General features: G+C 45.4%; 1 protein-coding gene across 1 annotated transcript; it reads left to right on the top strand.

Annotated features, from left to right (window-relative positions):
- The first annotated feature begins 13,474 nt into the window (after nt 1-13,474).
- LOC123107863 (peamaclein) lies at nt 13,475-14,245 on the top strand. Its single transcript, XM_044529766.1, has 2 exons — nt 13,475-13,664; nt 13,772-14,245. Exons 1-2 carry the CDS (start codon nt 13,574-13,576, stop codon nt 13,963-13,965), a joined length of 285 nt encoding a protein of 94 aa, XP_044385701.1. The 5' UTR covers nt 13,475-13,573; the 3' UTR covers nt 13,966-14,245.
- Nucleotides 14,246-17,128: the final 2,883 nt, after the last annotated feature.

The following is a 17,128-nucleotide window of genomic DNA, read 5'->3' as shown; positions in this document are numbered from 1 at the left end:
AGCACCGCTAGGTGACGCACCCATCCCAGAGAACCAAGACGTTATGAACGCTTGGCAGTCACGTGCTGATGATTACTCCCTCGTTCAGTGCGGCATGCTTTACAGCTTAGAACCGGGGCTCCAAAAGCGTTTTGAGAGACACGGAGCATATGAGATGTTCGAAGAGCTGAAAATGGTTTTCCAAGCTCATGCCCGGGTCGAGAGATATGAAGTCTCCGACAAGTTCTTCAGTTGTAAGATGGAGGAAAATAGTTCTGTCAGTGAGCACATACTCAAAATGTCTGGGTTGCATAACCGCTTGACTCAGCTGGGAGTTAATCTCCCGGATGACGCGGTCATTGACAGAATCCTTCAGTCGCTTCCACCGAGCTACAAGAGCTTTGTGATGAACTTCAATATGCAGGGGATGGAAAAGACCATTCCTGAGGTATATTCAATGCTGAAATCAGCAGGAGGTGGAAATCAAAAAGGAACATCAAGTGTTGATGGTGAATAAAACCACTAAGTTCAAGAAAGGCAAGGGTAAAAAGAACTTCAAGAAGGACGGCAAGGGAGTTGCCGCGCCCGGTAAGCAAGCTGCCGGGAAGAAGTCAAAGAATGGACCCAAGCCTGAGACTGAGTGTTTTTATTGCAAGGGAAGTGGTCACTGGAAGCGGAACTGCCCCAAATACTTAGCGGACAAGAAGGCCGGCAACACTAAAGGTATATGTGATATACATGTAATTGATGTGTACCTTACCAGTACTCGTAGTAGCTCCTGGGTATTTGATACCGGTGCGGTTGCTCACATTTGTAACTCAAAGCAGGAGCTGCGGAATAAGCGGAGACTGGCGAAGGACGAGGTGACGATGCGCGTCGGGAATGGTTCCAAGGTCGATGTGATCGCCGTCGGCACGCTGCCTCTACATTTACCTACGGGATTAGTTTTAAACCTCAATAATTGTTATTTAGTGCCAGCTTTGAGCATGAACATTGTATCAGGATCTCGTTTAATTCGAGATGGCTACTCATTTAAATCCGAGAATAATGGTTGTTCTATTTATATGAGAGATATGTTTTATGGTCATGCTCCGCTGGTGAATGGTTTATTCTTAATGAATCTCGAGCGTAATGTTACACATATTCATAGTGTGAATACCAAAAGATGTAAGGTTGATAATGATAGTCCCACATACTTGTGGCACTGCCGCCTTGGTCACATAGGTGTCAAACGCATGAAGAAGCTCCATGCAGATGGACTTTTGGAGTCTCTTGATTACGAATCATTTGACACGTGCGAACCATGCCTCATGGGTAAAATGACCAAGACTCCGTTCTCAGGAACAATGGAGCGAGCAACCAACTTATTGGAAATCATACATACTGATGTGTGCGGTCCAATGAGTGTTGAGGCTCGCGGTGGCTATCGTTATGTTCTCACCCTCACTGATGACTTGAGTAGATATGGGTATGTCTACTTAATGAAACACAAGTCTGAGACCTTTGAAAAGTTCAAGGAATTTCAGAGTGAGGTCGAGAATCAACGTGACAGGAAAATCAAGTTCTTGCGATCAGATCGTGGGGGAGAATACTTGAGTCACGAATTTGGCACACACTTAAGGAAATGTGGAATAGTTTCACAACTCACGCCGCCTGGAACACCTCAGCGTAATGGTGTGTCCGAACGTCGTAATCGCACTCTATTGGATATGGTGCGATCTATGATGTCTCTTACCGATTTACCGCTGTCATTTTGGGGCTATGCTTTAGAGACTGCCGCATTCACTTTAAATAGGGCTCCGTCGAAATCCGTTGAGACGACACCGTATGAATTATGGTTTGGGAAGAAACCTAAGCTGTCGTTTCTAAAAGTTTGGGGATGCGATGCTTATGTCAAGAAACTTCAACCTGAAAAGCTCGAACCCAAGTCGGAAAAATGCGTCTTCATAGGATACCCTAAAGAAACTATTGGGTATACCTTCTACCTCAGATCCGAAGGCAAGATCTTTGTTGCCAAGAATGGATCCTTTCTAGAGAAAGAGTTTCTCTCGAAAGAAATAAGTGGGAGGAAAGTAGAACTTGATGAAGTATTACCTCTTGAACCGGTAAGTGGCGCAGCTCAAGAAAATGTTCCTGAGGTGCCTGCACCGACTAGAGAGGAAGTTAATGATGATGATCATGAAACTTCAGATCAAGTTGCTACTGAACTTCGTAGGTCCACAAGGACACGTTCCGCACCAGAGTGGTACGGCAACCCTGTCTTGGAAATCATGTTGTTAGACAACGGTGAACCTTCGAACTATGAAGAAGCGATGGCGGGCCCAGATTCCGACAAATGGCTGGAAGCCATGAAATCCGAGATAGGATCCATGTATGAAAACGAAGTATGGACTTTGACTGACTTGCCCGATGATCGGCGAGCCATAGAAAATAAATGGATCTTTAAGAAGAAGACAGACGCGGATGGTAATGTAACCATCTATAAAGCTCGGCTTGTCGCTAAGGGTTATCGACAAGTTCAAGGGGTTGACTACGATGAGACTTTCTCACCCGTAGCGAAGCTGAAGTCCGTCCGAATCATGTTAGCAATTGCCGCATTCTATGATTATGAGATATGGCAAATGGACGTCAAAACGGCATTCCTTAATGGTTTCCTTAAGGAAGAATTGTATATGATGCAGCCGGAAGGTTTTGTCGATCCTAAGAATGCTGACAAGGTGTGCAAGCTCCAACGCTCGATTTATGGGCTGGTGCAAGCATCTCGGAGTTGGAACATTCGTTTTGATGAGATGATCAAAGCGTTTGGGTTTACGCAGACTTATGGAGAAGCCTGCATTTACAAGAAAGTGAGTGGGAGCTCTGTAGCATTTCTCATATTGTATGTGGATGACATACTGTTGATGGGAAATGATATAGAATTCTTGGAAAGCATAAAGGCCTACTTGAACAAGTGTTTTTCAATGAAGGATCTTGGAGAAGCTGCTTACATATTAGGCATCAAGATCTATAGAGATAGATCGAGACGCCTCATTGGTCTTTCACAGAGTACGTACCTTGACAAGATATTGAAGAAGTTCAATATGGATCAGTCAAAGAAGGGGTTCTTGCCTGTATTGCAAGGTACGAGATTGAGCACGGCTCAATGCCCGACCACGGCAGAAGATAGAGAAAAGATGAGTGTCGTCCCCTATGCCTCGGCCATAGGGTCTATCATGTATGCTATGCTGTGTACCAGACCTGATGTAAACCTTGCCGTAAGTTTGGTAGGAAGGTACCAAAGTAATCCCGGCATGGAACACTGGACAGCGGTCAAGAATATCCTGAAGTACCTGAAGAGGACTAAGGATATGTTTCTCGTTTATGGAGGTGACGAAGAGCTCGTCGTAAAGGGTTACGTCGATGCTAGCTTCGACACAGATCTGGATGACTCTAAGTCACAAACCGGATACGTGTATATTTTGAATGGTGGGGCAGTAAGCTGGTGCAGTTGCAAGCAAAGCGTTGTGGCGGGATCTACATGTGAAGCGGAGTACATGGCAGCCTCGGAGGCAGCACAAGAGGCAATCTGGGTGAAGGAGTTCATTACCGACCTAGGAGTCATACCCAATGCGTCGGGCCCGATGACTCTCTTCTGTGACAACACTGGAGCTATTGCCCTTGCCAAGGAGCCCAGGTTTCACAGGAAGACCAGGCATATCAAGCGTCGCTTCAACTCCATTCGTGAAAGTGTTCAAAATGGAGACATAGATATTTGTAAAGTACATACGGACCTGAATGTGGCAGATCCGTTGACTAAACCTCTCCCTAGAGCAAAACATGATCAACACCAGAACTGCATGGGTGTTCGATTCATCACAATGTAACTAGACTATTGACTCTAGTGCAAGTGGGAGACTGTTGGAAATATGCCCTAGAGGCAATAATAAAATGGTTATTATTATATTTCTTTGTTCATGATAATTGTCTATTGTTCATGCTATAATTGTGTTATCCGGAAATCGTAATACATGTGTGAATACATAGACCACAACACGTCCCTAGTGAGCCTCTAGTTGACTAGCTCGTTGATCAAAAGATAGTCATGGTTTCCTGACTATGGACATTGGATGTCATTGATAACGGGATCACATCATTAGGAGAATGATGTGATGGACAAGACCCAATCCTAAGCATAGCTCAAAGATCGTGTAGTTCGTTTGCTATAGCTTTTCCGAATGTTAAGTATCATTTCCTTAGACCATGAGATTGTGCAACTCCCGGATACCGTAGGAGTGCTTTGGGTGTGCCAAACGTCACAACGTAACTGGGTGACTATAAAGGTACACTACGGGTATCTCCGAAAGTGTCTGTTGGGTTGGCACGAATCGAGACTGGGATTTGTCACTCCGTATGACGGAGAGGTATCTCTGGGCCCACTCGGTAATGCATCATCATAATGAGCTCAATGTGACCAAGTGGTTGATCACGGGATCATGCTTTACGGTATGAGTAAAGTGACTTGCCAGTAACGAGATTGAACGAGGTATTGGGATACTGACGATCGAGTCTCGGGCAAGTAACGTACCGATTGACAAAGGGAATTGTATACGGGATTGATCGAATCCTCGACATCGTGGTTCATCCGATGAGATCATCGAGGAGCATGTGGGAGCCAACATGGGTATCCAGATCCCGTTGTTGGTTATTGACCGGAGAGTCGTCTCGATCATGTATGCGTGTCTCCCGAACCCGTAGGGTCTACACACTTAAGGTTCGGTGATGCTAGGGTTGTTGAGATATTAGTATACGGTAACCCGAAAGTTGTTCGGAGTCCCAGATGAGATCCCGAATGTCACGAGGAGTTCCGGAATGGTCCGGAGGTGAAGATTTATATATAGGAAGTCAAGTTTCGGCCATCAGGAAGGTTTTCGGGGTAATCGGTATTGTACCGGGACCACCGGAAGGGTCCCGGGGGTCCATCGGGTGGGGCCACCTATCCCGTAGGGCCCCATGGGCTGAAGTGGGAGGGGAACCAGCCCCAGATGGGCTGGTGTGCCCCCCCCATGGGCCTCCCCTGCGCCTAGGGTTGGAAACCCTAGGGGTGGGGGCGCCCCACTTGGCTTGGGGGGCACTCCACCCCCCTTGGCCGCCGCCCCCCTTGGAGATGGCATCTCCTAGGGCCGGCGCCCCCCTAGGGGTCCTATAAATAGTGGGGGTGGAGGGCAGCCGCACCCTAACCCTTGGCGCCTCCCTCTCCCTCCCGTGACACCTCTCCTTCTCGCAGTGCTCGGCGAAGCCCTACCGAGATCGCCGTAGTTTCCACCACCACGCCGTCGTGCTATTGGATCTCCATCAACCTCTCCTTCCCCCTTGCTGGATCAAGTTGGAGGAGACGTCTTCCCAACCGTACGTGTGTTGAACGCGGAGGTGCCGTCCGTTCGGCGCTAGGTCATCGGTGATTTGGATCACGATGAGTACGACTCCATCAACCCCGTTCTCTTGAACGCTTCCGTGCGCGGTCTACAAGGGTATGTAGACGCACTCCCCTCTCCCTCGTTGCTAGATGACTCCATAGATTGATCTTGGTGATGCGTAGAAAATTTTAAAATTCTGCTACATTGCCCAACAGAGGGCACCCGAGCCAGTTGTCGTCGGGCGAGTCCGGTTGCGGCTCTGTCGTGCTCAGAGGTTATGGGAAGGGGGAGAACGCGACGAGGGGGGAGCGGATGAGCTGTAGAGGGTCACGGAGACGAGCAGCGCCCAGGGTCACGAGGAGGAAGAGTACATGGCAGATGAAGGCGACGGCGCACACGGGCGCGTACTGTGCGGCGACGATGACGGCTCGTCGGGGAAGAAAACGGAGGGGGAGAGGGGTCCAGGGGGAAGAGGACACCGAGGGGGGCTCTTGGACATGCCAGGCCGACCGAGTGGACCTACCCATGGGCTCCAGAGACACAGTGTACCCACAGTGCATGCAACGCGTGCGCTCTACGCGTGGTCACTGCATGAATATGGCACAGACACGCGTTTTGGTCGGCCTGGATATGTCTAGCGAGTAGATCACTCCCCCACTAGAGGTTTTGAGCAAAGATACAACACATAGGGCTCATGGTGTGACTGCATGTTGCTCAAGTCCAAAACAACAGCAACCTGTTTGATATAAATATTGGGCAGTGCATAGCTCCATTAGACACGAGATTTGGGTGAGAGTTCGCATCTAATAAGGTGACCAGTGTGCCAAAATATTAGGCCAAAAAGATGAGTCTAGCTGGTACTTCAGGTGCAACCTACCCAGCTGACCAGAAATACAAATGAGGGTGCTGGGAGAAAATGGCTAAGTAGAATGAGCTGATATTTGGTGGAGAGTGATTATATAATCATTAGAGACTGCTGGAAAAAGTTTTAGCTCATTTTGATCATCCATGAGGGCACTTCCTTCACAGACAAGCAACCTGTACAGAAACTTGAAAAAATTGCAAGGGGGGATTGGATTGATGGATTGAGCTGAAGTTTGGTTTGGAGTAGTGAGTTAACAATATTAACCACCATGCAAAATTTCAGCCAAAAAGGAGTTAGGAATCTAGCACTTCCTTTGCAAAATTTTAGACAAGGTAGAAACTTGCATTGGATCATGTACCAAAATTTTGAACTATGGAACAACGGTTTAGGATAGAACTAGTGAAGATGTAGCAAGGACAACCTCCACAAATTATTTGGGAATTTTCCTGGCTATAAAAATGGTAGTTCCTTTAGAAAGTGGCAGAAATGGAATATTGGCTTAAAATAGGAAAAGGGAGTTTTCCTTATTTAATTATGGCCAATAATTTTGCCAGAGATTGGAATAGGCATAAATATCATCTCCCCAAATTTTCATGAATTTTAGAGATGTCTAGCTATGCCTCTGGATTTTATTCCTCAAAAAGACAAAAGAAGGGACAAATTCCAAATGGAAAATATTGCATATGACTTAGCAATATTTTTTCATATCCCTGGTTTGCAGGTGTAGGAGGATCTCTGAGAATATTTGGAAGATCAGTAGAGCAAAGGAAATGATGGCTCCTTTGTAATCACAAAGGCAGGATTCAAATTCCAAGAATTTGGAATTAGGGTTTTGATGGATTTTGATGGAGTTTGAGATGATGCAAATGAGGTCTTGCCCAACATCAAAGGTAGAGGCAAGGTTTTGAAAGGTTGAAAATGGCCTGGATTCTCAGAATCATCTAGCAAACTCCGGAGAAAGATTTTGAAAAGAATGCTTGGAAGGAATAACATCGCAAAAAATGATAACCCGATTTTTGGGCTGTTACAACTTTAATGAAATGTTATATACTTCGGAGAAAGAGGGTAGTAACGCAAGACTAAATGGTATGATGAGGGAATTCCGTGAATGTCTTATGGACTGTGGGATGGAGTATTTAGAATACATCAGCGATCCTTTTACTTGGAGTAGAGGTGATATTCGAGAGCGTCTTGACCGTGCAGTGTGCAGTGTAGGGTGGGCTCATAAATTTCCTCATGCAGCAGTGACCAACGAAGAATATGTTCACTCTGACCACCGTCCGCTGGTCCTGGATATGAACTATCTGGATGATAACATTTTTAGACAACCAACGGGGAGTGTAAAACAATTTGAAGCTAAATGGCTAAAGGAAGAGACTGTTAATGAAATTGTTAAGGTATCTGGGAAAGAGTAAAGTTAGCAGGCATTGGCCCTTCCCTTGTAGACCGAACGAGAGCCGTGCATGCCGATTTGCACAACCGGGACCATGAAATTCTTAAGGGTCAGATGAACACTGAATCCCACTGTTGTCAGAAGGCAATTATGGTGGTAATCAAGAACCTCTTGGACCAAGAGGAAATCTTCTAGGTTCAGAGACGCCATGCGAATTGGTTGATGCACGGGGATCGTAACACGTCATTTTTCCATAACACAACCACGGCCAGAAAGAAAAGGAATAATATTAAAAATTACTAGATGACTCGGGGGTCTGGAAGGAAGATAACGAGTTGAAGGATTACATCACTGGTTCTTTTCAAAACTATTCACGTCGGAAGTTCAACAACCAAACCAAGAGGTTTTGTCCCTTGTTCATAGGAGAGTTTCCATTGAGATGAACAATGATCTTTTAGCCCCTTACACTGTCGAAGATGTTCACAAGGTGTTGTTCGATATTGGGGGCCTAAAAGCCCCAGGTCCAGATGGTCTACATGCTATCTTCTATAAGAGATTCTGGCCCATGCTAGGTGATGACCTGATAGAGGAGGTGCTGCAAGCAATCAATACATGTACCATCCCGGTCGGTTGGAACGATACTGCAATTGTGATGATTCCAAAGGTTAACTCACCGGAAAAGGTAACCCAATTTAGGCCAATAAGCTTATGTATGTGGTATACAAAATAATTGCAAAGATGGCGGCTTCTCGTTTAAAGGTCTTCCTGCCAGAGGTTATCAGCCCCACTCAAAGTGCCTTCATGCCTGGCAGACTCATCACGGATAATATTCTAGTAGCTTATGAATGTTTTCACACAATCAAGAATAAGAGAGAAGGTAGAGAAGGTCTGTGTGCTATAAAACTTGATATGCACAAAGCTTATGGTAGAATAGAGTGGCCTTTCCTGAAAGAAATTATGTTGAGACTAGGCTTCCATCAAGAATGGGTGAACTTATTATGTAATGCATCTCAACAGTTGAATACAGAGTTAGGATTAATACCAAGAAAAGTGAGAGTTTCAAGCCTACAAGAGGCTTGCGACAGGGTGACCCGTTGTCACCATACCTTTTCTTGTTGTGTACTGAAGGCTTGAATGCCCTACTGACACATGCGGAGGAAAATGGAAAAATCTCAGGTGTAAGAGTAGGTAGAGACGCCCCACCGACAATAAACCTTCTTTTTGTGGATCATTCATTGATTCTTATGAAAGCCAACAAACAAAGTGCGGAAACTCTAAAAGTTGCGCTCAATCTATATTGCGAGGCATTGGGACAATTAGTTAGCGTTGAAAACTCCAGTATTTTCTTCAGTCCCAACACGAAGGTGGAGATTACAGCACAACTTTGCACAACACTGAATATAATGACGGAGGCCCTTAGTAATAAATATCTAGGTCTGCCAAAAAATGTGGGGATAGATAAAATAAACTGTTTCCAATTTTTAATTGAGCGTGTTGTCAAGAGAATCAGTGGCTGGAAGGAAAAATTACTATCTACCGGGGGAAAGGAGATCCTGCTCAAGGCTGTGATCCAAGCCATACCTACCTATGCAATGTCAGTCTTTAAAATTCCTTTAAAAATTGTAAAGGAATCATTGACGCGATAGCGCATTTCTGGTGGGGAGACGAGGAGAATAAGAAGATTATGCATTGGATGTCCTGGTGGAAATTGTGTGTTCCTAAAAGTCAAGGAGGAATGGGATTTCGTGATATCCACTATTTTAATTTGGCGTTACTCGCCAAACGGGCATGGCGTCTGTTGGATAATCCTGATTCCTTATGCGCTTCTATCGTACAGGCAAAGTATTACCCCGATGGTGATCTGTTAAATGTGAAGTTAAATAAAGGCTCTTCCTTTACATGGCAAAGTATCATGGAAGGCACAAATACACTAAAACGTGACTATATTTGATGAGCAGGGAACGGACACAACATAAATATTTGGAAAGATGTCTGGATCCTAAGCTATGCAACTAGAAAAATTATAACGCCTAAGGGAGGTAATATGTTAACTAAGGTAGGTGATCTTATTGATCTTGCTTCTAATAATTGGGATGAATACCTGATTGAACAAACTATGTGGCCAATTGATGTACAAAGGATTCTTTCAATTCCCCTACTGCAACATGATATGCAAGATTCCATTGCCTGGAATTATACAAAAATTGGTATTTTCTCAGTTCGATCAGCCTATTTTATGGAGTGGGATCACCAGTATGGAACCAAACTAAAACACTCTAATGGGATGGGGCGAACCGCACTTAACCCTATTTGGAGTAAGATATGGAAGTTAGCTTGTCTGGCACAAGTTAAAAATTTCGTATGGCGTACGCTACATGGTACAATCTCATGCCGAGTTACACTAGCAAATAGACATATGAAGGTTTCACCCATCTACCCCCACTTGCTCGGAGAGCTTAGAAGATACAAAACATATGCTCTTCCACTGTAGTAAAGCAAAGGAGGTCTGGAAAAGGCTGGGGATGGATGATATTATTGATAATGCTTGTGAAGTGGACCGTGCGGGAGAGGCGGTGTTGGAGTATCTACTACTCCTACCAGATCAAGATTTGTGGATATTGGGTTACCACATTGTACGTGAGATGATTGCTATTTCAGCATGGTATATATGGTGGAAAAAAAGAAAGTTGGTACATAGTGAGAAAACTCAAAATGTAACTCAGATCTCAATGAGGATTCTTGCTCTGACCAAATTTTTTGTTAATGCATTATCCCCCAAGGCGTCGATGAAAAAGGAGAGTTGTTCTTGTCCTCCAAGAGGTTTCGTTAAACTTAATTTTGATGCTTCTTTTGATCACGATCTTCTTAGTGGCTCCATGGGAGCAGTCCTTCGAGAGGACAAAGGCAAGCTCATAGCTGGAGGGAATGAGAAAATAGATTTTTCCGCAGATGTGTTGATGGCGGAAGCTTTAGCTCTAAAATTCGGTCTAACACTGGCGCAACGGGCGGGATGCAATCGCCTTATTATAAATTCGGATAATATGGAGGTGATTGATACTGTGAATGATGGAGGACAGTTGGCGTGTGCGGCGGCAGCAATCTTCGATGATTGTTTTCATTATGCTTGTGATTTTGCTACTACTAGATTTGAGCGCTGTAACGGGGAAGCAAATAAAGTAGCTCATGAGCTTGCTAGATTAGCTAGATTTTTGTTGACTTCCGATTCGTTTGAGGAGCCTTAAATGAATTTGTAATGATCCTCACAAACGATGTACTACTTATTACAAATGAATAAAGTAGAGTTTTCTCAAAAAAAGTCTTACCTCCTCCTTGATAAGGTTGAGCAATATTAACGGAAGACCCTAGCGTTGCGCTCGTTCCAAATTGCCCAAGTGACAAGCATTATGAGGGAGCCCATTGCTTTTCTATTCGGAGAGCTATCACCGGCGCACTTACTCCACTAGTCCTCAATGGAGTTGTCCAGATGCCAAGAGGAGGTATCAATATAGTTAAGGTGGAGCCAGTCTTTAACCAAGTTCCAAAGCCTCAAGGTGAATAGACAATTGTAGAGCAAGTGAGCGCCGGATTCTTGAACCCTTTTGCAAAGGGGACACAACCCACAATTTGGCCAACCTGTCCACGGTCCAAACCCGATTTTGGATGGATAGCCAATCAAAAAAATTGACCTTTGATGGCACCCAAGCCTTCCAAACCATGAAGTCCAAAGGGGATAGGATCCTCCCTAGGAATCGAGCCCTATAAGCCGAGGCCGCGGAGTAGTGCCCACTCTTTGTATGCTTCCACAAAATGTCATCTTCCCGTTGGTCATCGATGTGGAAATCATTAATCAGCACCCACAGGACAAAGAATTGTTGGATGTGCTAAACGGAAACAATGGTGGCGTGGCTGATCTTGGAGATCCAAGTGTTCTCCCGAACAGCCTCACACCCCTTCCATTTTTTCCTCGTGGAGGCGTCATGGATGAGCAGGGCGATGTCCATAGGCTTACGCCCAATAAGCCAAGGGGAACCCCGAAAGAGGTTTTTTGTGCCATTGCACACGGTGATGGTGGCGGATGCATAAAAGAAGTTTTAAGTCCTCATCATCACATGGGTTTCCCATGCCCATCCACAATTTGGTTGGCTCCTTCCATTCGTACCACGGCCGTCGAAGACGAAGGGCACGAGCAAATTTGTCAATTAAGCACACTGAGGCCCCCATACTCAAGTGACCGACATACAACCTCCCAGGTCACCTTACACTTCGCTCTGGTAGTCTTATCTGATCCGGAGCAAAGGAAAGCTTTCTCCAATTTATTGGCATATTGAAGCGTGCTTGCTGGAACGGTGAGGGAAATGATGAAATAAATCATTTGAGAAGTGAGGACGGGCTTGACGAGTGCGGTGCAGCCAATGGTGGTGATGTTGTTGCCATCCCAAGGGACAAGCTTTCCAGCATTGAACACAGGCTTTTAAGTTTTATAAGTAAGTCCAAGGGGCAAGCTTTCTGCATTTTGGGTTACAGCTAGCTCCCGTGGGAAAGCGCTTGTAGTATAAGTAATCCCAAGGGACAACGTTTTTAGTCATCTATGACACTACTACTATGTTACTTTGCACTATGAAGATAGTAACTTAGACTAGTGTCATATATATGACACTAGTATAAGTTACTCCCCACTATGACCAGCCTAAGTAATTTCTGTGTGCCACTGCTAGCTACCAGTTCGCCACATAGGCCATTAATAAATAAATGAGCAAAAACAGAGTGAGTTTCCTTTCTGTCTTTGAGCGAAAAGAAGAGCAAACAAGTCCCAAGGCCAAAGCTTTTCAGGTGCAAGCTCACTGAATTCTGATAGTAGTTTTAACATGGTCCCTCGCACCTCGGGGAGAAGTAAAGGGTAAAGAGTAGATCTATTACATGGTGGCGCCAGGTAATTAGCATGTGTAAATTAAGAAGGCCGCAACCAGTCACCTCTTGCCTCGGGCAGAATATCCTCCTCCCAAATCTCTCGTCGAATCGTCGGAAGAGAAAATTATGTGTGTGTGGGGGGGGGGGGATTATATGAGACCAGGTCTCACGGTTAGCAGGTGAGACCCGTCCTAATGAATGACACGTGGCATTCACAAATCACAAAGCATCTAATTTCTCTCCCCCCTGATTTTAAGTGGGGGGTGAGGGATGCTTTGAGATTTGTGAATTCTTTTCCGTGGGGAGGGGAGGGGGATCTCTTCCTGAGTTTCTCGTTCCACGGCAAAAAATAATTAATCTCGTGTCATGTTGTTCTGCTTAACCATGTTTCTTTTGTTTTATGAAGTTCGTCGTTTTACTTAACCATGCTAATCACTATGATGGCTGTCTCGTTTGTTCTATGATGTTTGCCATTTTACTTAACCATAGAAGTAACTATTAGTACGTTATAGAAAGAACGAAATTGTTCCAAATTAATCTCATGTCATGTTATCCTCTGGTATTGTAACATTCTCATGTAAATTGTGGCATTTAATGGCTTTAATCACATAAGTTAGGCACGCAATAAGTTCCTTCTTCTCCGTTTTAATCACATAAATTAGAAATGCAACAGTTTCCTTTTCCTAAGACGCTCTAATATATGCTAGTAGAGTAATATTTTTACGATTTTCCTTTTTCTGATACTTACCAAATATAAGCAGTCAGTAACCTATTACCTCATTTAAACAAAAAAAAAGTAACCTATTACCTCTCGTGGCGTTCATTCTTGACCCTTGGATTAAAAATAATGAACGGTCCAAAATAGTTGTGGCCATTCCAAGATCTGTCAAGCTTTTGGGCCCTATAAATAGCCCCAAATGCCCCAAGACACTGGTACCAACTCACTCCTCCAGCTCCCTACTCTCAAGGCTCAAGCTCACACCAACCAGCAGGCAGCAGCGCTCTGCCAGAGCCAAGAACCTCAAGCACACCACAATGAAGCTTGGCCCCACCGCCACCACTGTGGCTCTCCTCCTTGTCCTCCTCTTAGCGTCCTCGTCTCTGCGTGCCGCCACGGCTGGATCAGGTCAGTTCAGTGATGTGTTGATGCTGTATGTATCGCCATTATGCTGAAGTTCTTCGGCCCTTCCCTGTGTTGATGTTAACCGTGGTGGTGCGTGTGCTCTTGAGCAGCGTTCTGCGACGGCAAGTGCGGGGTGAGGTGCTCCAAGGCGAGCCGGCACGACGACTGCCTCAAGTACTGCGGGATATGCTGCGCCGAGTGCAACTGCGTGCCGTCGGGGACGGCCGGCAACAAGGACGAGTGCCCCTGCTACCGCGACAAGACCACCGGCCACGGCGCGCGCAAGAGGCCCAAGTGCCCATGATCCACCACCACCCTCCAGCCACCCTCCGCCGCTGATGGCGCCTGCCTAGCATGTACCTGAACTTCATGCATCCCTATCAATCATGTCGTACTATGTCGCGGATCACCACTATATATTATATGCGTGTAAATCATGATCTTGAGCGTCCGGTGCATGATCCTACTGTGTGTTGATAATGCATAATGCTGGCCTAGCTACTGGTTTGCCGGCAAAAATGTCGCTGTGCTGTAATAATGAACCATCATGCATCAGTAAAGTTTGTCCAGTAATTTCCTTGTTCTTTTCTGTTTTCTATGGGTAAATGTAACGAGCAAGAGTGGTGTGTTGTGTGTGAGCATAGTTTGAGGGAGGGAGCATGAAAGGGGCACGCGATCGATGTGCGTCGGTGCAAGACAGCGAGCGCGATGGGATGGGGCCTTGCTCCGTTCAGTTACTCCTCGTCTGAAAGCAGCGGTACGAACTGAATGTGACGCGTCAGGGATTGAGTTATTTCGTCCACCGCCCTCGCTGAGTCAGTGGACTGAAACTGTGCTACAATCAATGGCGGAGTTGATGGCTTTGCTCGGCCTGTTGCGGTGCGAGTTCCCGTGGCCGGCACCGGAGTGAAGCTCGGATGGGAAAGCCGTGGGATCCAGTGTCGGCTGTTTGTCCTCGTCCCGGTACAGAAGCACTTCCGGAGACGACTTTTACTCGCCCAGTGTTGTTACTGTTTTTCACCGTGGATGATTGAAAATTTACCGAGATGGCAGCACGATTAATGCATGACTGGAAGGATGAAATCTGAGCTTGGCAGGTCTGTTTAAGGTTTTGGCACCAAATGGCCTGTTGCGGGTGAAAACTTTTGACCTCGCGAGATTTGCCGTTGATGCACTACGCTACACAACGTGTATAGGGCGTGTTTTGTTGCTCGCACTAACTCTAAACGGGCTCAGTGGATACAAAAAGAGCATATTTGATTGTTCATGTGAGGTGTTGGTCCGTATGCGCATGAAACTCAAAGCGCCCCATATCCTCGCTCACTGGGAATTCTTGAATCGATCGTTTTCGTGGAGCTGGACTGAGGCGAGCGCAAGAGGGAAACAACATGGGGAGCACGCACGGAGCTGGCACGAGACGAAAATCTGCAGCCGTTGTATGGCGTGAAATACGTTGTCACACTCCACTTTACTCGTTCACCTCTGGCTAAAGGACAAAGTCAACCTCAGTTCTCTGAAACGGCGGTAGTGTGGACCAAGATCTGCTAGCATCGGGACATGCTACTCTCCGTCAGCTACACGGCCTGCTCGTCCCCTTCGTCGTCGTCTCCGTTTCGTCCTCATCGTCTGCCATGGAGATAAGCACCATACAACCACCCTTCATCCTACCATTGTTTGGTTGTTGGGCAAGGTGTAGGATCGATTTCGCCGTTACTCACTGCAACATCGATTTCAATAGGAACGAATGGATGAAGCTACTAGCTCAAGCATCAACACTCATAGTTGCGATTCGGTCCTAAGTAATGTTGGTACATAAGAGAGCGGTTCGTCAACGTTCCAGGCATGTGATCAGCTATGATCCAATTTTAGTCCAATATAGGATAAGATTGACGAATAAAACTACATCTATAAACGTAACGATGCAGCAGTGATGGACCTAGAAATAAAATGTAGTGTGTGCACACTTTTAAAAAACAATGAGATCTATTTCAATTGGCTTGGATGGGCCATGGAAATCAGCTAATTTTTATATGGTAAAAAAATATGTCCCAAAATTCTAGTGTGCCATGGCCCACCCGCTAGGTACGCCACTGCGATGTAGAGGCTGTGAACATGCTTCAAGTAAGAAGTGCCCCTTTTGTCACGCTTGTGGGGACGTTTACGAAGAGTGGGTTGCTAAAAGATAGCATCCATGCCTATGTGAAAGAGCAAGTAGCAATCGAAAATGCTTAATGGTGGACGAGCACTCTGCGGACTTTATCCTGGCCGCCCCTTATCTCCATTCAGCCGATCATGCCCGGTATTCTGGCATGTTGTCCCCCCGTAGAGCTCGGCCAGCCCTTGTATTCCGCCCGGCATAGGTAGCTTTTGTCACAGAATCTAGGCACCAGAGTAGACGCTGACCGATGTACCTTGGTAGTACACGTTTGATCGCGGGCCCCAGTTTGTTGCACTGCTCACACACGTGACCACATAAAACACTACTACTACCATATTGTTTGTTAGTACCATCTGGCTATCAAGGGTATTTACTTGAACTATGATTTAAACTGTTTTCATACGGCCATTAAAAGTTTCTTCATGATTGGGACTCTGAACAAGAATTAGTCTCACACAGTTTGTTAGATTAATGTATTACTGTGCAGCCCGTTATATAATTTTTTGTATTATCAAAATTTGTTTTTTTGCCGCAAACCATCTTCGAGCCTAGTATGTAAGAAGGCAAAAATGCCTTTTGGTGGATGGGTGCATTGGTGGACTTCCAAAATAATTCCGCAACGCAAATTCTTTTAGAAATACACAAATGCACGTATACCACATTTAAGAAAATTTCCTTAACAATATAACTTCACACGTGACGTAGACAAAAAAACAAATGTGTAAATGAAAATGAGCCAAATTTTTTATTGTTGAGCCGGAATTGTTTTTTTGTACAACTTGCAATCATACTTTGTTTGAATGCAATTTCACAGATCATCATGAATATGTATAAGTTTTTGCAGTTTTTTTTACTTTGAAATATGATTTTCGAATCATTTGAAAAAAAAGGATCCAATGCATCCGTCCATTTGAAAGTACTGTTTTTAGATTTTATGAATCTTCTTTTACCCGGCACATTAAACTAACCAAGTATATTTGATTAGCGAACCTGGATGCAGTAATTGCAAGAGAGAGGCGCACTGTGCATGATGGAAAGATGGCAGGGTCACTTTTTGTCACGTCCCGACGTGCAAAAAGTTTCTACGTTATGGCCCACCACCCGTCCGGCTACATCACCAGGTCAAGTCATCAACTGCTCCTTCCTATGCGGCGGCATGTGCACCAGCTCGCGCAGTTCACTAGTCCAGCTCCAAAGGCCCGAAACAATTGTGCCAAATCCATACGCCTATGCCACCTATTCCCTATTACTAGGAGATCGAACCGGGGGGACAGGGAAGTGATGTTTGTGCATCTCCAGGAATCGTTCG

This window comes from Triticum aestivum, chromosome 5A, assembly GCF_018294505.1.
Source record: "Triticum aestivum cultivar Chinese Spring chromosome 5A, IWGSC CS RefSeq v2.1, whole genome shotgun sequence".
Taxonomy (NCBI): Eukaryota; Viridiplantae; Streptophyta; class Magnoliopsida; order Poales; family Poaceae; genus Triticum; species Triticum aestivum.
Note: the sequence above shows the minus strand (reverse complement) of the source record. Positions and strands in the feature narration are given on the sequence as shown.